The following is a 13509-nucleotide window of genomic DNA, read 5'->3' as shown; positions in this document are numbered from 1 at the left end:
GCTCTGTATTGCAAAAAAACTGTTAAATTTTGAAACATTAGTGATACTTCAATTCCATTGGATTTTCGGGTAAATTGTTAAAATGGTAGTGGTTAAATGAACTATCTGGCATGATTTTTATTGGTGAAAATACACCGAGAACAGGTGTTGCTACGGTTTTTTCTTTCAGAAAATTGATACACTAGTAAAACTATTTTTGTAAAAGGACAACAAGAAATATAATGCGTTGCTCGTTTACGTGGTACAAATGTCAAATATATCGTGCAAAGCTTTGTTCATGGTTAAAAATAAAACTAATACAAATTCTCAATGTCAGTTAAATAGCCATTTATGCTATCCTTGCATGGCAAAATGGAAGATCCGGATCTGATTCCCGATTAAACTACCTTGTAGCTTGCATCCTAAATTAAACCGGGAACGGTCGAGTGTTGATCTGTGACGCGAGCGGTTGACAGATGAGCGCGGCGCTCACTTACAATAAAATCGTTTCTATAGCCGTGTATGACTTTATGTGGGACTAGCAGCGTTCACCCCGCTTCGCTGCGGTCACCCCGGAACGCAATAAACTTTGTTACTTAGATAATTTTTACTTTTTCGCTTTCAAGTGATATGATAAAAACCATAGAAGATTGCAGTAAATGTTAACATTATATCGCCTCTCATTTATGTTAACCCGCCCCGCTTCGCTGCGGTCACCCCCGAACGCAATAAACTTTGTTACTTAGATAATTTTTACTTTTTCGCTTTCAAGTGATATGATAAAAACCATTATAACGCCTGTCATTTATGTTAACCCGCCGAGTGACACGGTCATGCGGGTTGCATATAAATACGTTTATTTTTATACCTATGATGAACTAACAAAGGATTTGTACGTAATGGACACCTGAATGGTCAATTATCTCAAGACACTGGTAATTGAAAATTAAAGTGATATGATAAAAACCATCTAGGGTCCAAATCCTAATAACCCCCCAAAAATAAAAGAAATTGGTTCAGCCGTATTAGCGTGATGAGCGGACAAAGGATTTGTACGTTCTCTTTTATATATATAGATTTATTTTGAACGCATTTCTATATGTTGACATTTTGTGATATTATTATTATTATTATTATTATTATTATTATTATTATTATTATTATTATTATTATTATTATTATTATTATTATTATTATTTTCGTGATCACAAATAAAATTATAATGTGTTTATATAAAACCATTTCTTATAAGTTGTATCTATTTTTATCAAATTTTTTTATGAAATAAATTTCTGTTATTCCATAAACAATACAATTAGTTGATTATCATTATCACATAAGGATTACATTTTCTAAAAAGATATTTACATAATTAGAGCGAGTTTTCAGTATATGCTCTTCATATGTTCATGCTATTCATATTTTGAGTTGGAAATTTCTAAAGAAAAAAAAATACAAATATTTTAGTGTAAACACTCTACTTATGTCTCTTGATACATACAGTAGATATTCCAATAAGACACTGTTCTACCCCATGTCTCATCACTGTCTTGCTGTCATCCATTACACTTCCAGCATATGCTGACAGTGTGTTTTCCACAGATTGGCACTTCACAGCTAGCATGCGTATAGCTTTTTTTTCTGTTTTTCGCAAGCCATACATGGATCTGCTCCTTCTTGTTGTCCATGATCTCGGAAAAATCACTCGCGCCGTCGGTCGACACGTGAGCGTGGCGCTCACAAATTACGCATAGTCACATTTATAAAGCCAATGCTACTCCAATAGAAGGGAATGAAAGGGTTACACTTGGCTCTCACATACAAGACACATCAAAAGACAGCTAGACGGCGTCTCAGATCTGTGACCCCACTAGGGCGGCTTTGAAACGAAAACATAAACCAGGGTGAGCGCTGCGCTCACCTGTCGATCGTTCCCGGGTTAAATTGCAATCTTATGTTCCATGTAGCCTCTACAAGAAAGAGATGTTAAACAACAATTAATCTGTCTTACTTGTTAGGTTCTGCCATCTCTATAAAATAATCCACTAAAACATAGTTAAGGTACCGAGGCAAGCTGAAACGTTTAAATGCTCAGTAATTCTTCATTGTTTCCTGGCGACTATTCATTAAAGGAGGGAATACTAGACATTTAACCAGAAGTCAAGCTCTAAAAACATGTGATCCGTAAACCTTATGAACATTTTTTAACATTCGATTAAATCGATGCTTGGGTATATAAAAGAAATATTTCTCTTAAAACACTTTGCGGCAAAAATTAATTAGTTTTTGTAGTTATCATTAATATTGTAAAATTTCACGAAATAAAAAAGACTTATTCATTCCTATATGCGCCAAATTTTTGTCAGTTATCAATAGTCATACTAAACATGGAAGAACTTCAGTCTCACACTCACCAAACACAACAGCAATATAACACTAACAGATGAAAGCTGAAAACATCGTAAATTTCCTAAAATACCGGATTTTGAGGAAATGAGGAGAAAGCTCCTCAGAAGTTGGATGAAGAAGGTGTGTCTCTCTGTCTGGTCTAGAAGATGTTGATGAATTATCTCGGTCTTTGGCGGTAACCAACTGACTACAGCCATCTTCCAAATATGTAATTAACTTCAAAAGAACTCCTTTTTGTTAAACCTAGATCTTCGATTTATTTTGATTGCATACACCAGTCATAATCCCAGGATAATTCGCTCTTTTCCTCAGGAGTTGGTACATTGTCGAAAGTCTATCGGATCATCTGATAATATTTGTTTTCATGTTTTAAACTTTATGTTGTACTTGTGGTAAATATATCCGTGGATGCATGTAAAATTATCTGTGACGAATAGAAAAGAATTGGTCATTTGAGATTGAGACAGTCGACTTATGACCAATTTTCGAAAGAACAAGAAAACCACTTTGCGTTCAATGTTCATTATTATTTTGATTTTTTACTTTGTATATATATATATATATATATATATATATATATATATATATATATATATATATATATATATATATATATATATATATATATATATACTGTATATATGTTGTGGTTCTCATACAATTAAAGTTTCTGCTGCTCACGAAAATGAAATCGAACCTCTAAAGAAAAACTTCATTCAGAAACAGACTTTCAAATATTCAGTAAAGATTTTGTCGTTGAATGAAAGATTTTTATTTATGAATTATTTTTAAAGTCAAGTAACAATTTCCATTTTTGAAAAATCTCTTTTTATTTTCAAAAATTAATACCATACACAGCGCCGTAACTTATTTTTTTTCTGGGAGGACAAGCGTTAATATTTGGGCCCTGCCGCAAAATTTGAAAACAAGCCCTTATTTTCGTTTTTCTCTTACTCTCTGTGGGCTCCCGGAGTCTATGGGCCTTCCCACACCCCTGGGCCCATTCCATACATGACAAATTAATTAAAGAGACAATATTGACAAATCTCAAAGCCATACAAATAATTATTATTTCTAGGGCTCCTAATAGTAGACAGTTTTTACTGAAAGGGTTCGTGACTCATTTTTGTTTTATTTACCTTGTGTGTGCTGTTTTATTTATGTAATATAGTGAACCTGTTTGATGCTTCATTTATAATTTCATGATCTATCGTATATGGAGTAAGAAAATTTTGACTTAAAGTGGCCCCCTCGAACGGCGGGGAGCTTCACTGGGGGCAGTTGTCCCCTGCTTCCACAAGTTACAACCCTGGCCATACAAAAATCAATTTTTAAAACTGTAATTGAATCAAATATTTTAAATCTGTTGCTGAGTATATCGGAATGATTTTGACTGGTAGGAGGCCAAGCGAAAATTATTTTTCTAAATCTCTGTACTTTTCATCTGTAGTAAATATTGCTTTATTTTTTAAAAACTGTTCATTGTCTTCACATTTATTAAGCAATTCTTGTCCCAGGATATTCTTATATATTACCAACTGGGTAGGGGCTTACCCACAGGGGTGTCCACCGGGTTCTTATCCTCAAACTTCTTAACTCAACATGTACACTTTCTTAATAAAACCATACTTGTTTAACAGGGAAATGATTGATGTAGCATGAACATTTGATTTTACCCTTATCTGTGCCTTTTCTCTTATAAAAACAATCTAGTTTTATCATTTATTTTCCTAAAATATATAGGTAGAATATTTTACAATTGTTATCGAGTACAGATACCCGTTCAATACTATATAAACGTAGTGGTTGTAGCATTGGACGCCCCAACAAAAATTTCTGAGTGAGCGCCTGCCACTGGGAAGAGGGCATCTTTATTCAAATTCTATATTAAGATTATAGTCCACCTATGGAGAACAATATGTCAGTGATTCGCTAAATGAAGTATTAAAGGAGGTTTTATGATCTTTTCTGTAAATACAGTCTTAGCTTTCTTCAGTAGCGGATCCATGGGGGGAAGGGAGGAGACAACCGCCCCAAACCCTCAAGGTTACAATTTTTTTCTATTTGCAGCATTAATCGTTAGGGAAAACAAATACAGTATTTTTATGCTGACACAAGCTTGGTAGAGCCGAACCAAAATAAGGACAGACTTTTGGAGAAAATTTTGTCCGCTAGGACTAAATCAGAATGTGAGAGGTTGTACTGCTAAAGGTTGTTCCTTACATAAGAGTGACGATCTAACCATAATATAATTTATTTTAGCTTCTGGGGGTAGCCCTACTATAACAGCTATGTAGCTCCTGGGGGTATAACAGTACCAGTCAGCCGTTCCACGAAAAGTGGAAATTTCACGAGAAATGTACATATGAAATCTGAAGTATAATTCTATCTAGACTGGAATTGATCATCCTTATATTGTATAAAAACAACTAATTTGTGCATTTATTGTACCTCTTGGTTATATATTTGTATCACTGAATGAAACTGTTCGCGCATTGTCAAAGTTTCGTTCAAACATGATGAATTTGGATAGCTTGTATCAATTTAGTGGACGAAGTAAAGTAACATATTGGTATGAGGAACTAGAGAAGCACACTTGTAGTTTTCAACCGTTATTTCAGTTCATAGTTTTACCTTTTAATAAACAGAAAAATCGAACAGCAATTGTTTCGGTGCTACGAGGAACCAGAGTTCTGATTGGAAAAGTACGAAGGGTTAAACCTGTTCCCAAAAAATTTAACCTCCGTTACACAACAAATAACGGTTTTTCTCCACAACGATGTGATATTTCAACATGTATCTTTATACTACAAATGGTGGCATGGGTATTTATTGTTTGGTCTATAACAACAGGACAGCACAAGTTTTATTTGTATATTATATCAGTTTGCAGTAGTAAAAGTTACAAATGGAATGGCTGCAGTGGAAGAAACGCTGAATGTGGAGTACTTCTTAAACATAATAGCCTACGTATAACAGTACTCTTTTTCTGTTACATATACATTTCCAATAATCTCTTGAGGAAGCGAGTTCAAAGAGAAACAATATTTGTTCCAAACTTATTCGGATTTTCTGGTCGCAATGGTTTCCTGCCCTTATAAGTTGTGCTGCCTACAAGACGAGAATTGCATTAAATTCAAGATGAGATAAAAAGCATAATAATTCTTGTTTCTTTTCCGCAGTTTTAGTCAGTTTTAGACAAATTGACAACATGTTCATAGAATACTTGGGCAGAATTAATTTTTTTGGCTTTATTATTAAGTTCTGAAGGTTTTATGTAACTAAAAAACCTATTGTTTCGATTGTACATGAATTTACGTCATTCTTTCGTGTAACGGAGGTTACATCTTGTCAATGTCAATTCAAGACATGTAACCTCCGTTACACCTTTCAAAAAATAAATACTATATTTATAAATCAGTTATTGTAGATGAGATATTAGTTACCGGTATGTCTTCATTATTACTCTCCACAGGTTTAGTGCAAATAACACACGTTTCATCAAATCTCGTGGGGAACATTAGTTCACCCCAAATCTTAGATGTCAAACATTGTTTGAGTGTTACCTCATTATTCATGATTAGGGCAACCCAAAAGGATAAAAAGCATAATAGCAATTTAGACATATGATTGATACCTTGAAAATGGTTATGGTTGCTTAAGGGTCCAGAAGAAACTAATTTTAAAAGCATAATAAAGCATAATCTTAGAAAATAAAGCATAAAGCATAATTTAAAATATATAGCACAATTCTTGGAAAATTCTGTTTAACTGGTTTAACTGCAAGTATTACGTACTGTACTAATATTTTTTTAAAACCAATATTTACAATGCGAAATCATTGAGAACATAACAATGCAACAATGAATAGCATATTTTTATTTCTGTAAACTTTTCGGTGTAAGCCTTTGGTGTGAAGAAAAGAAAAAAGGAAAAGAAGAAGAAAATTTTCCGCCAACAATGAATAGTACACAAGAACTCCAGACTATATTGTTATGTTTACCTCTTGAAGTTAAGGACTTTCTGTACTTTGCGGTGGCATCTTTTACTTTCCCTTTCTGTATATGTGCACCTCTAAGGCGCACACAAGAGATAAAAAAACTGACTCGAGTAAAGCATATCTCTTTACAGTGCATTAAATAGAAAGTTCATTAAATATGAAAGAAACTGATTGCATAAAATATTAATAAATAGATTAAGATTTTAGAATATTTAATGTATAGTAAATATTATACATTATACACGATTCTTTATTATAACAAGTAGTAATGTCATGTATACACCACGAGAAGGAATTTGGTAAGAATATTGAAAGTAACTGAGTGAAATGTAACTAAAAAACTAATAAGTTTAAATAACATGTACATAAACAGAACAATCCTAATGCAAATCACATACTAGAGATAACTTTATATACAAATCAAATTTCTTCTTCTTCTAGCATAAAACAATCAGATGACTTAAAGAAACGTGTTTTAAAGAAGAAAAATCTCCTCTAGCTCTTTACCTGGTAGTATGGTTCCTAATATAGAGGTTGCATTACCTCTTTGTACTGCCATACTTATTCTCTGAATTAGGAAGGTGCTTGCTCTATCATCACCAGACAATTGAGTGATGCGTTTACCTACTTCCTTTATAAAACTGAGACCTTCTTTGCCCCAGGATCCACTGGATTCAATGGCAATGGGTACAAATTGGTACTTCTCTGTTAGGTTGCTGTATTTTCTTCTTTTTTCTGTTTCCTTTCGACTGGCTACATTGCCCGCTTGGAGTGAGGAGAAAGGAAGGTTGGAAGGAGCGAAAGTATCTGTGCATGTAAAATCCCAAATCAATGATTTGCCTCTCTTCCAAGGTATTAAGGTCATCCCATCTGGTCTTTTACCATCCGTTCTACTACATCCATTTGGCTCCCTTATTGCCGGTATACCTGCTGAAATGAGTGCTCTCATTATAATGTCATTGACAGTTGAGTGTCGGGGACATCTACCTGTACTTTTTATGCAAGACAGTCCATGCAGTCCTTTTTTATCTACTGGATTCCTACATGCCTGACATTTATGAGGTTCACATATATTTGCTCCCAACCGTAACGCAACTGCTATTCGAAAACTCTCATTACTGAGATGAAGACCTAGAGAGAACGAAGGTAAAGCTTTAAGCCAAGCTCCTCCTTCTATGGATGATGCAGCAATTATTCTAGCCTTGTCTTCTAGGCTGTCTGAAGACCGTAGTAAAAAGGAGAAGTGTGATTTAAAAATAGGTTCTTCCCACGTGGATTGCTTTGCTCTGGTACTAAATTCGGGTAATTCAGATCCAACTAGAAGTGACCAAGTGGAAGAGCAATCTTTAACTTCAGAATCCATGTGGAAGCTTATATCCTGTTGGAGAAGTGATTCTATTAGACATCGGGAACCATAGAATGATGCCAAGAAGGCGGGAATAGCCAAATCTATGGCTCGTCGGATGCCTAATCCACCAAAACCAACTGGCAGAGAAGCCTGAAGCCATGTGTTATCCTCAAGGAAGCAATTTAGGATAGATTCTAAACCAGATTTTACGGTGTTATCAAAGCGTTCTAATAAATCTTCTTCCTTCCATGAAGGTGAACTTCTCAGAAAATATAGTAATCTTGGAGTAGTAAATGATGTCCTTAATAAATAAAAGGCAGAATGTGCTGAGATTAATGACAGACGTGCGAAATACATCTCCAGTTTGGTTATCTTCTCAGTTAACAAGGTTTTTCTTGATTCTGTTGTGAGGCCAGTTCCTAGGAGATAAGCGTTTGAAGGAGACATTAATTGAATGCCCGGCACACGATTAATGTAAAACAATGATTGGAATTAACAATAAAGCATAATTTGGAAAAAATAAAGCATAATGTGGGTTGCTCTATTCATGATACATAGTATAAATTCTATAAATTAATACAATGATTGTAATACAATGAAACAAAAAGTTATCAATGGTTAATTATACACAAGCCATTGCACAATATACTTCAATTAGCCTATAAATGTGAATCTTGCAATTTAATACATTGTAATCGTACGTTATTTCCTGATATAATTCAATCTGAATATTTAGTTTTTTTAATAAATAAATTATATAAGAACAAATAAAGATCTGAAATTAAACCATCGTCATTTGCCATTACATGATTTAATGGTTACGGTTTAAACCAGGGGCGTCATTTCAGACTTCGCTTGAGGGGGGCAAGAGCACCACCGACATAAGATTTTCATATTTTGTACTACTATATTAGTAGACAATCGATTAAAGTATATGTATTAGTCAAACTCTTGGGGGGGGCAATTGCCCCCTCCTGCCTCCCCTAAATGACGCCCCTGGTTTAAACTATTTATGCAACATTACGTAGTATTTAACATTACGTCGTGCCTAAACTTTTTAAAATGTGATATTTACTTATTTTCTTATTAAGGAAATTACTTCCATGCTAAAAAGTAAAGTAGCCTACTTTCTTCACGAATTATTTTTTAATGGAGAGCTTTTCTTCTAATATTTGATTAAGTATATACTATTATTTCTGTTACGTTATTTATACCTATAAATGGGTTAGAAATTTAGTCACCATTTTTGTATTTCATATGTACTCCGAAAATCAGTCCCTAGTAGATATGTGTTGTGAAGAACTTTTATGTTTGTTTTGGTATGGACATTGATTAAGAAACCTGGGTGATATGTATTTTAAATTAATGTTAATTAATCAACAATTATCCCTATATAGAGTGGTGCTATTCAACCACTTCGCTAGATCCGGTTGTTAAAATATTTCGAGTTCGCAGAACCGTTTGTTATACCCAGACATAACAGTAAATAGTCTACCCAGTTATACCCAGGAACAGAAAAAAAAAATTAGCTACATTTGTTTTTAGAAATTCTTACAGCTGCAGCGTTAAGCATATGGGATCTCAGAACAATGTATAAGCCTTTATTTCTTAATATCAAGAAATTAAAACTGGGTTCACATGACTGTGGTAGTGAGGGTTATATATATTTGAAATGCATACACACCACAATCAACAATTGTCGTTCCATTGCTGGATTAAGGTTTTTCCAATACTTTTTGACTACTATCTACCTTGAATAATTCGTTTCCAAGATATTTGCAGTGCTGCCTAATTTCGTTACACCACCTTGTATTGGGATGCTGTGTAGGTCGTTACTTGTCACTTGTGGTATTCAGTAAAAAAAAAAAATGCTTTTGTCTACCTCGTATGATTTGTTTCCTAAGAGTTTATATATATCCCCTCGCCTTGCACCGTCAAAGTGAAACGATAAAATCTATCCCAGGTGAGTTATTAAGTCATGAACATAATCACTTTCATTTTATAGATTATTAAACTTGAGAATTATAGCTCTTCTTTCCTTTTCACTCGGATTTAAATATTATTTTCATTTAATGATGAGAATATCTTTTCCTTTAACTGAGTTATTTCGTACCTTTTAATGAGAATTATGTCAACCATATACTAATTTGTTGTTTCTGTTTTTATATCTATTTCAGATTGTAGATAAACATGTTGAACCCGACTGGAGTTTGTTGTATTATCTTCGGAATAAGTGTATCCTTTAAAAAGAAGTTTATATCTATCTATCTATCTATCTATCTATCTATCTATATATCTATATCTATATATCTATATCTATATATATATATATATATATATATATATATATATATATATATATATATATATATATATATATATATATATATATATAGATAGATATAGATATAGATATATATATATATAAGAGTATTGCGTGAATCCTTCTCATAATTTGTAAATTTTTGTATATTCGGTAGCTATTCAACAAATTCGTAAGAAATGGTTCCTAATCAAAATTAGTATTTCATAATTTCTATTTTGCGAAGAAAATAAATGGCGTTGTTATTAATGGCAATAGGATGTATTTTCTTGATGTATTTTCCTTAACATTGTTTTAAGTACTATTATGTGGAACAAAGCTCGCCTGTGGAGAAGGAGCATGTGGGGCATGTACCGTCATGGTCTCGAAACTTAACAGAACTACCAACGAAATTGTGTATCCTTTGTTTATTGTTCATATAAAATATTTCTATTGTCCTATAGGGAGAGGTCTGCGTGGATGTATCCTCAATATTATAACTTTTTCCTAACATAATTTCAGTTGTGCGGATTGCGGATATTTGTAAAAGACAAGAGTTTTAGAGATCGTTCTTCTAAACATTATTATATTATTTTTACAACATAATAAAGCATGATTATCATTTCGGAAGAAATAACACTAGAATGAAATTGAGTTTTCTTAATTATTTTATTTATGCTTTTAAATGCTATAATCAATATGAAGTATTAATATGATTTTATATCAGTTTGTGTGAGATGGGTTATTCTTCCTCATGGAAAGTCTTTAAAAATATAAGTTGCAATCAGTGATACAACTTTCTGGGAGGGACAAGCATTAATATTTGACTCCCCCCTAGAAAAAGTTGTTTTGGGTCCTCATGCAAAATTCAAAAATAAGCCCTTTCTTTCCTCTTTCTGTTACTCTTTGTGGGCCCTCCTGAATGCCCCTGGGCACGTTCCGTAGATGCAAATTAATTCAAGGGACAATATTGACAAGTCTCAAAGCCATATGAATAAATATTATTTCAAGGGCCCCTAATAGTAGACATTTTTTTTATTGAAATGGGCCTACGACTCATTTTTGTTTTATCTTTTTGTGCTGTTTTTTTAATGTTATGTAGTGAATCTGTTTGATGCTTCTTTTATAACTTCATGTTCGTATTTAAAATTTTGTCTTTAAAATTTTGTCCCCTCGAACGGTAGGGAGCTTCATTGGGGGCAGTTGTCCCCTGCCTCCCACATGTTACGGCCCTGGTTGCAATACGACTCTTGGAGATACATTTCATAAGAGAATTCTATGACGAAATAAAAAGAAAAAACTAATAAAAAACAGAGTAAATTCGTTTAGGAAATATTAACGTGGGAAATCCTGTCAACTATAAATCAAAGAAAAAAAGATATAGTCAAATTGTAGAGAAACTTAGTTTAAAACCTCCAAAAATAGTAAGTATTCGGGAAGAGCGTAGGTCATTGTCCATGATTATATGTTATAGTGTATGATAAACGATTCTTACAATTAAATGTGCGTTTTACCCATTGACACTTTACACTCTTGTTAGTGTCCGAGGAGATTGAATGAAGAAACTACCAAGATGAAATTTTTACTTCCAACACAGGATTATCTCTCAATTTTAATTTTTGGGATAAAACAGTCTACTAATGTAGGTTGTAATAATCTGCTTCTGTATGAGGGAGGAATCTTAAAAAATCCGAATATCTTTTCTTAGTTCGAAAAGGCTGCCGAAGAATAAGGGAAAGCTTAATTAGTTCTTACTGAAGCCGAAATGTTATCGAGTCTGTAAAGAATAAAATACTGTTGAAAAGAATTTTGATAAATTTTGTGCGGGGCATGTGCTAAAAGAGCATCTGAACAAAGAAACTTAATGAGATTTTAATAAAATACTCGCCTTGCTCAATTCATTTTCCTCCTCAAAAAAGTTTTTAGATATCTGATAGAAAGGAATCATACAAAATGGTTTCTTCCACAATCTTGTGATTTGATTAAGGATAAGAATTTTATTTGTTTTAGTATTACAATAACAATTGAAATAAGGTTTTTCATTAAATTTTGAAGTGGCGCAAACATATTTGTGTTTCTCAAAATATTCAGTTCAGAGATAAATAATCGAAAATAAAATTGTCTTTATTTATATATTTATTTATTATTTCTCTAATTGAATGATTCTACATTTTGTTTGAATTTCCCTGATACTAGATTCTATCAACTTACAAGCTAGCTATCAATAATACTAGTTAAAATATTAACGTGGTGCTGGATGGTTTAATGGCAAAGGTTATGTCCGATTTCAATATGGGGTCCCTTATTGTTAAATTTGTAACATATTGGAACGTGGTGTCCCACAAAATTCCTCTACAAAAGTTCCATTTATTCTGGATTTAATCTATCAAGTTTCAATCAGTACCATCTATAGTAATACTTCTGTGTGCTTGTTATGTACCATCCTTTATCGATTGCTAAAGATTGATTTTATGAAGTCAAATTTTGGAATTACTCCTATGTATAACTGTAAGTATCGGAGCTAAAAGTTTTAAAACTTTAGGTTTTTCTGTTCACATGCTACACAGAAAGTACAAGTATGTCTAAGAACGTCCATTTTATTTTAAATATCGAACGTAACTATTTAACTCAATACAGAATAGTGACAGAGGACCATATACATTATCCAGTAATCTTAGGCAAAATCAAGTCACCTCACACCATGTCAAATCGTCGATAAACGCTATTTAAAATTCCAAAGAATGGCAAAATAGATAATAGAATGTTTGAATAAATCGTTTCTCAAAAGTTAAAACAGTGGTAGAGATTTATGGTTATAATTATTGATAATGATAGGTAAAATAAAGTTCTCGTAAGTAAAATGTACTTTTTTTATCTATCGGAAGATTAGTATCAAGAAATTTTTAAGTGTGTGACTACTTTTCAAAATTTCATAGAATTAGCTCTCTAAGACCTGAAGTAACGAATGGTTCCTCTTCTGATTTCTCTGGGCAGACTTCACAACTTCTGAGTAGCTCTGACCACGGTTGTCTTTTGTTCTTACTTTTTTGAGAGAAAACAATTCGGTAACAGCTTGAAGACAATCCACTTCTGCAAGAGGGAAGAAATTTACAAATTCCGGGAAAAATCTCGTGTCCTAGTTCATAAAATCTGCTAAGGAATAGGGAAAGATTTACTCGGGCAGGAATAGTTTTGACACAAGAAGGAAGAGCGAAATAATGAACTAATTCTTGATAATTTCTCTGAATGTTGAGTACCAAGAAATTATCTATAAAAAATAAAAAAAAAGACAAAATACTCTTGTTTACTTCAATATCTGCAGAATTCGCTGGGGCTCAATACGTTGTACACAAGTGGTACCTGAAATGCAATGGAATATCTCCATTTTTTTCTTTCATTTTGCAAGTTGCTAGTAAGATTAACTCATCCTTGGGTACAATGCCTAATCACAGTTAATTTTAGTACAATTAG

The 13509-nt window shown here is 33.0% G+C and overlaps 1 protein-coding gene across 2 annotated transcripts in view; it reads left to right on the top strand.

The window, feature by feature from the left end:
* The window catches only part of LOC145690313 (xanthine dehydrogenase-like), a 97016-nt gene that overhangs the window by 13858 nt on the left and 69649 nt on the right, over window positions 1-13509 (top strand). For both annotated transcript variants that reach the window (XM_081765091.1, XM_081765090.1), the window contains exons 2-3: window positions 9914-9971; window positions 10359-10455. In XM_081765091.1, the coding sequence (XP_081621217.1) occupies window positions 9914-9971; window positions 10359-10455 (155 nt within the window). The remainder of the gene's footprint in view (window positions 1-9913; window positions 9972-10358; window positions 10456-13509) is intronic.

This window comes from Thermobia domestica, chromosome 7 (assembly GCF_964235325.1).
Source record: "Thermobia domestica chromosome 7, izTheDome1.hap1.1, whole genome shotgun sequence".
In the NCBI taxonomy this organism is placed as follows: Eukaryota; Metazoa; Arthropoda; class Insecta; order Zygentoma; family Lepismatidae; genus Thermobia; species Thermobia domestica.
This window is presented reverse-complemented; position numbering and strand designations above follow the sequence as displayed.